The sequence below is a fragment of the Cibotium barometz genome, chromosome 20, assembly GCF_041138505.1.
Source record: "Cibotium barometz isolate CiBa-2024 chromosome 20, ASM4113850v1, whole genome shotgun sequence".
NCBI classification, from domain to species: Eukaryota; Viridiplantae; Streptophyta; class Polypodiopsida; order Cyatheales; family Cibotiaceae; genus Cibotium; species Cibotium barometz.
The window spans coordinates 45,452,388-45,461,795 of NC_141065.1; the positions used below are offsets into that span (position 1 = coordinate 45,452,388).

At 37.7% G+C, this 9,408-nt stretch overlaps 1 protein-coding gene across 2 annotated transcripts; it reads right to left on the reverse strand.

Moving 5' to 3' along the window:
• Positions 1-5,690: 5,690 nt before the first annotated feature.
• On the reverse strand, positions 5,691-8,776 carry LOC147627926 (auxin-induced protein PCNT115-like). 2 transcript variants are annotated; one of them, XM_086814898.1, is made up of 5 exons: positions 8,427-8,776; positions 6,943-7,140; positions 6,494-6,666; positions 6,305-6,407; positions 5,691-6,213 (listed from the first exon to the last, which is right to left on the reverse strand). In XM_086814898.1, the coding sequence occupies exons 1-5, from the start codon at positions 8,649-8,651 to the stop codon at positions 5,872-5,874; spliced, it is 1,041 nt and encodes a 346-aa protein (XP_086671024.1). In that variant the 5' UTR covers positions 8,652-8,776; the 3' UTR covers positions 5,691-5,871. The 2 variants fall into 2 exon arrangements, with proteins under 2 accessions (XP_086671024.1, XP_086671025.1); XM_086814899.1 differs by lacking the exon at positions 6,943-7,140 and having other exon boundaries at positions 8,427-8,773.
• Between the last annotated feature and the right edge of the window lie 632 nt (positions 8,777-9,408).

Consider the following 9,408-nt stretch of genomic DNA (forward strand, 5'->3'; position numbering starts at 1 on the left):
CAAATTTTACTATAGGATTGGTCTCTGTAGACTTAAGTCTTCTTTTCTCAATACAAAGAAGTACATAATCACCTTTCACCTTCATTGAGGATAACATGTTCTCGTTTATGATTTGCATACTTCATGTATTTCTCTTGATCTTTTTGAATATTCAATCTTACTAACTCGTGATTTTGGTCAAAGTCTCTCTAACAAAAGAATCTGCAGCCTCTATAGAACGTGAAAGTCTACTCGTATGAGTTGGCAAAGTGCTTGGGTGCAGATGGGGGCTAGGCGCTTAGTCGCCTAGTGTGAGCCTCAAGCTAGTGAAGAGGTAGCCTATGATTTAGCGCAAACCTAAGAGGAAAAATTAGCGGCCAGTGCTGGGCGCAACAATAGAGCAAAGTAAGAGAAGGTAAAACAGCTAGCAAAGAGAGAAGGGCGGTGACCAACACAAAGTGAAAAGAGAGAAAATTGAGGCAATGGGTGAAACATGTAGAGGGAGGGATTTGAAAATTTTTCTTTGAAGAAATTCCTTGAAAGAAAATATGAAATGCTCTCCACCGTCCACTATAGATTTACTGGGTTGTGAAGCTCTTCAAATTTTGAAATTAGAAGAATAATGTTGAAAACCTGCTTATTCCATCCTATTATTGAGTTTGGAGAGGATGGAGGAATCCAAAGGTGGTTTTTGAAGTGCTTTTATGATTTTAGAAAGAGGTTGGTGAGAAGAAGTATTACAAAGAGGTTTTGAAAAAGGTGGTGGAGAAGAAGTATTATCCACTGGTTAAAACTAATTTGTTAATGCCCTTCCACTTTAGAATCAATTTCTTGACAATGTCTCAATTCTTTGGTTTTCTTGTGTAAGTATTCCTTCTTTATTTAAAGCTTTATTTGGTTTTCTTGTGTAAGTATTCCTTCTCTATTTAAAGCTTTGGTATTTGCCAGAAATTTAATCCTTTTTCTTCTTTGCTCCCAAATAATTACGTAAAATTTACTTTGAATTTTTTTTCCAAAAACTGTTCTCTTTGAAAGGTCCAGCTATGATATCACTGTCAGACCTTTATGACACTTGTGGAGAAAAAATTATAATTCTCAAGCATAAAAATTAGAACATATTATAGACTTGCACAAATTAAAAGCACAAACCTTAATAATCAAAAATTAAATAAACAAGAGAGCTAGAGAATAAGAAAGAGGTCACAGTTGACACAAGATTAGGTTGAATCTCCCCTAGATGAGTGTGGCCCTTGTACCCCTCAGTCATATTTATATATATTAGAAAGCTTGCTTTTCATAAAGATAACTCCAAAAACAAAGCAAAAGTGCTTTTAGCTTTTTGAGCGTAAAACCTTTTCAAAAATATAACAAGCTACAAATATAACGTCTTGAGCCTACCAAAAGTATAAAATATTAATTGGTATATACAAAGGTTTAAAGCCTTAGCCTTACAAAAATATTAATGCCTAAATGTAAAACCATAAAAGGTGTTCACATGTCTTCCAAAAGTTATTCAATACATGTTCCACCTACGATTAACACAGAATCTGTCACTCAATCATCGCCTACATCCAAAATTATATTAGTCAGAACACATAGCTAATTAAACACATTAATCATAACTATATAATACCAGCGCACACAATTGATTAAACACATTAATCCTCGTATGATATAAATAAAAGACGCATTCAAAATGAAATATCTCGAATTAAAATAATGGGAATCCCCATAGAGGTTATGACTAACATTTCCTCTTGCTCGGATTATAAATTGACCTCAATTGTGTGGATGGTATGAAAGGATGAAATTTTGGTAAGAACGAAAAAACTTTTCTGGCATCCATTTAACATCTTCAATATAATGATTCTTGAAAGTCACATATTTAATATAAGTCTTCTTTTCTCAATACGAAAAAGGACATAAATGCTTTCATTGAAGATAACATGTTTGCATTTACGATTCGCATACTTCATATATTTCTCTTGTGCTTTTTGAATATTCAATTTTACTAACTCATAAATTTGGTCAAAGTCTCTAACAAAAGAATTTGTAACATCTATAGACTGTGAAAGTCTACTTGTACGAGTTGGCAAAGCACTTGGGTTAAAGATGTTGAAGAAGCCTGAAATCTTGATGTTCAAATTGTCCTTGAAAAGTCTTTGATTTAATCCCCTTTTATTAACCCTTTGAAAAAGGCTTCAAAATTCTCCTCTTATTGGATGCTCAATTTCTAATAAGTAACCCTTTTGTGTAAGCTTTAGGTTGTACCCTTTGGAAGGTTTGAAGGTGTATATTAGGAAAACTTTTATGGCTCTTATGAGATTTTGGTTTGGGAGAAGGTTTGAAGCCTTACGAAAATTTGAGAGCGTTTGAGTAGAAGGCTTTGGAGCCTTTTTTAAAGCTTTTCAGGCTTGTGAGCTTAAAGCTTTAGAGCTTACAAAGAATGGAAAGTTATAAAGTTTTAAGGTTTAAATAAGTTAGAAGTTTTTTTTTTTTGTTAAAGCTTGTGAATATCAAAGCCTAGTTTGAAAGCTTTGACAAAAGCGTCTTGCGAAACAAAAAAGAAAAAGAAAACACAAGAAAATATGCCGGCATGCACAGCAATAGAGCGAATAGAGAGAAGGCAAAATAGCCTACAAAGAGAAAGAAGGGCAACCAGCGCAAAAGAGAAGAGAAGAGAAGAGAGAGAGAGAGAGAGAGAGAGAGAGAGAGAGATTTTTTTTTTTTTTTTGAGGTGACGGGCTTAGTAGTGCACAGAGTGAAGGATTTGTAAATTTATATTTGGAGATATTCCTAAAGAAAATTTCAGAGCCCCTTCACCATCCACTATAGATTTACTCGGTTGTGGAGTTCTTCCATTTTTGAAATTAGAAGAATAAAACTCATGCCTTCCTTACTATTGGATTTTGGAGAGTGTTGAGGAATTTAAAGTGGTTTTGTGGTTTTATAAAGAGGTTTTTAAAAAGGTATTATTTAATAGAAACTTATTTGTTAATGCACTTCCACTTCACAACCAATTTTTTCATAGTGTCCCAATCTTTGGTCTTCCCATGCAAGTATTCTTTCTTTATTTGAAGCTTTAGTATTTGTCAAAAATCAAATCCTTTGCTTTTTTTATTCCCAAATAATTGTAGAAAATTTGTTTTTGAATTTTTCTTCAAAAATTCTTCTCCTAAAGCTCTGATACCAATCTCAGGACCTTTATGACACTTGAAAAAAAAAATCTAATTCTCAAGCACAAAAAATAGAACATAACATAGACTTTCACAAATTAAAAGCATAGATCTTAATAAACAAAATAATGGGCATCTCCATAGCATAGACTTGTTAGCAAGGCCTTCTTGCACTGAGATATACTTTAATGATATTTAATTATTTTGATCATTTTAGGTTCTTCTACATTTTGTAAGTTTTTATCCTTATTCTATTAGTATGTTTTCAATGTATCATTACCATCTCCATCGTTGATATCATTCTTATTTTGTAGATTTTTATTCTATTTTGATGTGTTTATCATCATTATTCTTCTTGTTGAAGATTTTAACCTTACTCAAAATGAACTTCTAATGAGGAGGACTCTTTACAAAGCTTAAGAGGCATATATTATCTTTAGCTTGATGATGTCCTTTTGGGAGAGATCACAAGCTCACTAGTAGAGAGAGAGAGAGAGAGAGAGAGAGAGAGGGGGGGGGGAGGAAGAGGGGAAAGAATGACCTATGAGACCATGTATAAGCACAAAGTCCAAGAACATATTGAACCTCATTGTTACTTATGTGAAAGAAACAAAAACTCCTAGCTTAGCAGATGAGGTTGTGCTATGGAAATTAGAGGCTCAAGGGAAACCACTTTGCATAAACAAAAATCCTAGATAAGCCTAGCTCTTCCATCACAAAAGATTGTCCATTTGCCTTGTTTGCAAGCTACTCAAATTTTAGCTAGTTTGTTGCATTTCTACTTCATCTTTGTCAATGTGATCTCCTTTGTTTATATTTTCATACCTATCAATTTCTTTGATTGCTTAATAATTTCAATCTTAGCAATGCTAGGGTAGTAGGTCGCATGGCTACCTCTTTGGTGAAGCTACAACCAACTTAATTCACTCAATTGTAGGTGTTAATGTGAATATGTGTTTCCGTTTTGAATTATAACTATTCTTTTTGTACCATACTTCAAGTAACCCTTCTAGTTGGATGTGTGTGTGTGTGCGTGTGTGTGTGTGTGTGTGTGTGTGAGAGAGAGAGAGAGAGAGAGCTATTAAACCACAATCAAGAGTCCACAGGTTCCAAAGTAAGACTTGGCACGTGCGTGGCAACCCCCTTCATGTCAATGCCCTCGCTTTACTTCCCTTGCTCAAGCTTTGTCAATTGCAAACATTCTATTCCTCGTGGGGACCTAAAGTTCTTCCAAAAATGCTGACATGGTAGTGTTTTCATGAGCGCAATCGTTATCCAATTGTTTGGGAGCTTACCTTGGCAAGACTATGAACATGAAAAAGACCATTTTTGGCATATGTCAATCAAAATTGCCCTTGAACGTCAACAAATTGACTATTTCCTAGTAAAGGACATTTTGTGTGAATTCTCAAACAAGATCAAAGAAAGTCTTGTAATTGATCAATGGGATTTGATAGTCAATGTTTTGGAGGCCCTACATGGAACAGTGGAAGAGGATGGAAGCAACAATGAGGCCCCCTAGGATCACCTTGTGGCAAAGCAAATTAGGGGAGATGGTCACTAGAGTACGACTAGTGCAAACGATTGGAGGTTAAGAATACAAGCCAAAATTCATTGTAGATTTAAACTAGTGATTAGATTTAAAGGTGGTTTCCAAAATCATACATAAAAAATAGATTCTACAATGAACATAAAATAAATTAATAATCATAAAATGTGGATTGTTTAACTAGTCATTTGACAGTAAAATAATAATTAACTAGCAAAGAAAGAAAGCATGGTGATAAAATTACTTTTGGGAAGGCACCTACTTAAGACGATCAGAAGTTCAAGTGGCAAATCTACACCTGTCAGCAATCAGGTGTAGATTTATATCTCAGGTTGGTAACCAATTGCTACGTTGCAGTGGGCAAATCTCATACATTTAAGCTCGAAACCACCACAATAATTTGTGTGCAATTTTGTTATCTTCTGATTTATATCTCAGGCTGCTTTTATTTAAAAATCATATGTTAACCTTAGGGAAAAGCAAGGCTTAAAAGCAACAATGATGACAGATGATAGGGGGGAAGAAAATGGAGAGTCCAAATATGTATGGTTTTCAGCTGATCCAAAGTGGACACGAGGGAGAAACTCTAGGAATGTTCTCTTTTTCACATATTATGGGTCTTCTCACTAACACTCCATGTTATCGGCCCCTCTACCCTTAGTATGAGAATGTTAATTTTTTTAAATCCAGAAGTCTGACTCTTGTTTTTTGTCTCCCTAACTTTATACATGCTCAAAAGTCCACTTCAATAGTTGGCAAGGCGTTCATAGCTTCCCTGCAGAACTTCCATTGCAATTGCTTTGCGAACAAGTACGCCTGTGCAGTGATTGCAGTCTGTATGAATCTAGCTTCACCAATCCTTTTGCAGCGATGCCACAACCTACACCTACATTGTTCCACATTCCTAAACGGAAAGCACCGACATTACACTGATGAGATTCGTATTTAGCAGAGTGTGGTGTCAGTCACATTTAGGGTAGGCATAATTACACATAACTAACACTTGCTATACATAAAGAGAGCTTATAATCTTCAAAGTTCAACTTTGTGGACATATGTCATCTTTATGGAGGTAAATCCAAATCATCGAGATAACAAGTAGCCCGCTGCCCTTTTAAAGTGCAATTATTTAGTGTTCAAACTCTCTATAGACTATCTCAAGTTTTTCTATGCACCCTGCCATTGCGAAAGAGGAATCGTCTCCAATTCCATCGTGGACCAGCTCATGTCCTTGTACCGATCGCCTGCAGCACACTTACTGTGAAAGATAGCTTCGAGTTCTTGAAGCTCTCCCTTGGAGAGCTTAACATTTAATGCACCCACATTCTCCTCCAGATTCTTTCGTTTCGTGGTGCCTGGAATGGGAGCGACATCTTCTCCCTGGTGCTGCACCCATGCAAGAGCAAGTTGGCCTGGCGTACAGCCCTTCTTGGAAGCAAGATCGTTCAACTTTAAAAACAGTTCCACATTGTGGTCCAGGTTCTCAGATGCAAATCTTGGTTGACCCCACTGAATAACAACAAAGACAAAGATAAGGAAGCGAAACATTGGGCATGAAACAAAGCATATAAATGAGATGCTGGGGTTATGAAATGAGTACCTTGTGTATATCATTTTCTGTGACATTCTCCAAAACCTTGGCTCCAGCTGAAAAGAAGCCTCGTCCCAGTGGACTAAAGGGCACAATACCAATACCTAACTCCCTGCATTAAGCAGCCAACATCTGAAAAAAGTTGAGGCAAAAATTCTTAAAACAAACTCATAAATGTGAAAGAAAACAAGAAAACACCTGCACGTTGGTATGATTTCTTGCTCTGCATCACGAGTCCACAATGACCACTCCAGTTGGACTGCAGTGATGGGATGCACTGCATGAGCTCGGCGGATAGTAGAAGCTGAAGCCTCGGAGAGGCCCAAGTACTTTATCTTTCCTTCTTCAACCCGCTTTTTCATCTCTCCAACCTGCGAGCAAACCACCAGAGCATTGACTTGATTCCTCAACTTGTGTGTGCAACAGCTGCAACAAAGTAAGGCCTTCCACAGACCATCCCCCAATTTTCAGAGGTTGCTTGGACGGGAGATCTCTCATCCATGAGGGGTGGGGAAGATTAGTCATTTTTCACAGGCACTCACAAGCCTGTAAAGCCCCTAAGCCCAATGCCTTCAGCCAAAGATTAATCTAACGAATAACAAAAAATTCCTTCTAGTTGACTGAACAAGTTAGGAATCTAGCCCTACCGTGACCTCAATGGGGACTCTGGTATCTATGCGATGCACATAATATAGATCAATACAGTCCACATCCAATCTTTTCAAGCTTGCTTCACAGCACGCACGAACATATGCTGGCTCTCCTCTGAAAGAGCGTTGTCCATTTTCCACACATATCCCAAATTTGGAGGCTAGCTGAACCTTGTCTCGAATCCCCTTTAAAGCCTGCACGATACACAAAAATTCGAGGTTCATGTAGATAGATGGTAGAACGCATTGTGTGGAAGCATTCATAAAAAACATTGAGTGGAAGCATTCATAAAAAACATTCATTGAAGGTTCTACTTCAGTTGGAGTAAGAAGCACCATCCGAAGGCATGCTTGTATGCACTTTCAGTGCCTTAATGAATCAGAAGGGCTAATTCTGTCAGCTTTGAAATTGGCCCCATCAAAGAATTGCACACCATGTGTTGGTTTTTGAATCAAGCATGGCACATCAAGAGGCTTAATTCTCACATTTGGGCTTTTGTAGTGCTCAAATGTTTAAATTGAAACATGACATATCATCTCAGATTCTTTGAACGCTCTAAAACATCAGCCAGCACAAGGGGTTTGATTTTGATGGGTTCTAAGTGCCCAATTGTTCAAGTGCAAGCATGGCGCACATGTATGAGAATCGCTACACTTTGAATTCTGCATACGCTAGCATCAATGTACTCAGATTGATGTTACGTGCAATTTCAAGTGCCAATTAGCTGCCTCAATTTCAAGTCCTTCAAAAGTAATTTATAATCTTGATATTAAGTGCCTATCAACCATCCCAAAGTTCAGTGCCTCACCATGGGTAACTAATCAAGATGACCATTTCAATTTGAGTGCTGATCATGTGTAATTAATCAAAATGATTATCTAAAGTTTAAGTATTCATCAATTATCTCAGTATAAGTGTCCCATTAAGGGTGATTATTCACATTGACCAGTGTTCATCAAGGGTGATAAATCACATTTTCTGTAGATTTCAAGCGCCTACTTGTAAAACTTTTAAGCATGGCAAACATCTTACGTCAAGGGACAAATCACATTTTCTATGGATTTCAAGTGCCTAATTGTAAAACTTAAGGTAAAAATTCCTACTGCCCACATAAACAGAGGGTGGATTTTACGTGCCTGCAAGTAGCCCAAGAAGCTCGACCTCAAGTGCGAATAAGCGCCCACGCATACTCACAATACCAACAGGTCAACCTTCAAGTCATCATATATCTTAATCTTCAGAACCCACAAAAAAACAATGTACGAAAATGAAGATCTGAAAGGGCTCATCAGATTTTCAAGTGATTATTTGTAAAGGTCAAAGCAGAGGACACATACATCTTTGAGACTGCCATTTACATATAATCAGAGGCCAGATCTAAAGTGCTCGTATCAAAAAGTGCCATTAAACACCTTCACAGACATTGAAATTCTCCTTCAAGCCAATCAAGAACAAATGATCAGAGAAATGCCAGGAGTACCTTGCCGAGAAGGGTTTCGTTGTGGTGAGGGCCGTAAGCATCCGAGGTGTCAAGGAAGGTGATGCCCAAGTCGTTCACTGCATACCGTATAAGCTCAATCATCTCTTCTTCGGGTTTAGGTGGCCCATAGCCGCTTGACATGCCCATACAGCCCAGCCCCTGCGCAGAAACCTCCAGACCCTGCGAACCAAGCTTGATGCGGGATACAGTAGCAGCGGCAGCCATGGCGATGATCTCCTACGGACACCTTTGCCCTTGCACAAACACTTAGAGCTTTACCCTTTCTCAAACACTATGTTTTTCAGAAAAATATGAGCCATTGGATCATACTACATCTACGCTGATAAAAAATCCTATTTTACGGCAAGCATCCTGAGGATAAACCTCAATGAGGTCCAGGGGATAAAAAAGAGATGAGCTTTGGGCGCCTTTATACAAAAGAGCCATCATCCCTGGCCTCTCACCTCCTCATCCTTCAATTGCCCCCGACTTACCTTAGCATTACCAAAGCATGTGTCATTAGGTTTTATCTTCGAGCTGCAAATGCAACTTCCCATTGTGGGTGTGCTAGCTCATCATCGTGATCTCACTCTTGTTGTCACAGTGGAATGCTCCTTACCAAAGGGGGGTGAAGGGAGTGCTTTCAATGCCTAGATGGAGGCAAGAAGAGAGAGTCCTTCACATTGGTCCTCTCTCACAAAGGTGAGGGAAGAAGAAGAAGCTATTGTAAGAAGAGAACCTGTAACATACCCATCTTCACTAATAAAGAAATGTCCATGTAATTATGAGTTTTTATGGTATAAAAATCAATGATTTTATTATTTGAGTCATTTCTACTTAGAATCTTCAAATTCTGAGCCCAAATTTAGAATCTGCGCGCGATTTTACCCTAATATAGGCTTTTACAGCATCCAAAACGGACACCGGATCAAGCCTATACGTAAATATCAGTCATTATAGTTAAAAAACAGCGACCTTTAAA

Bases quoted from the DNA above. Each gene is read 5' to 3' on its own strand.
- LOC147627926 (XM_086814898.1), bottom strand. From the start codon at position 8,651: ATGGCTGCCGCTGCTACTGTATCCCGCATCAAGCTTGGTTCGCAGGGT. The intron at 6,667-6,942 runs GTAGGGCTAGAT...GTTTGCTCGCAG, and splicing joins GAGTCCCCATTGAGGTCACG to GTTGGAGAGATGAAAAAGCG. The intron at 6,214-6,304 runs GTACTCATTTCA...GTTGTTATTCAG, and splicing joins CAGAAAATGATATACACAAG to TGGGGTCAACCAAGATTTGC.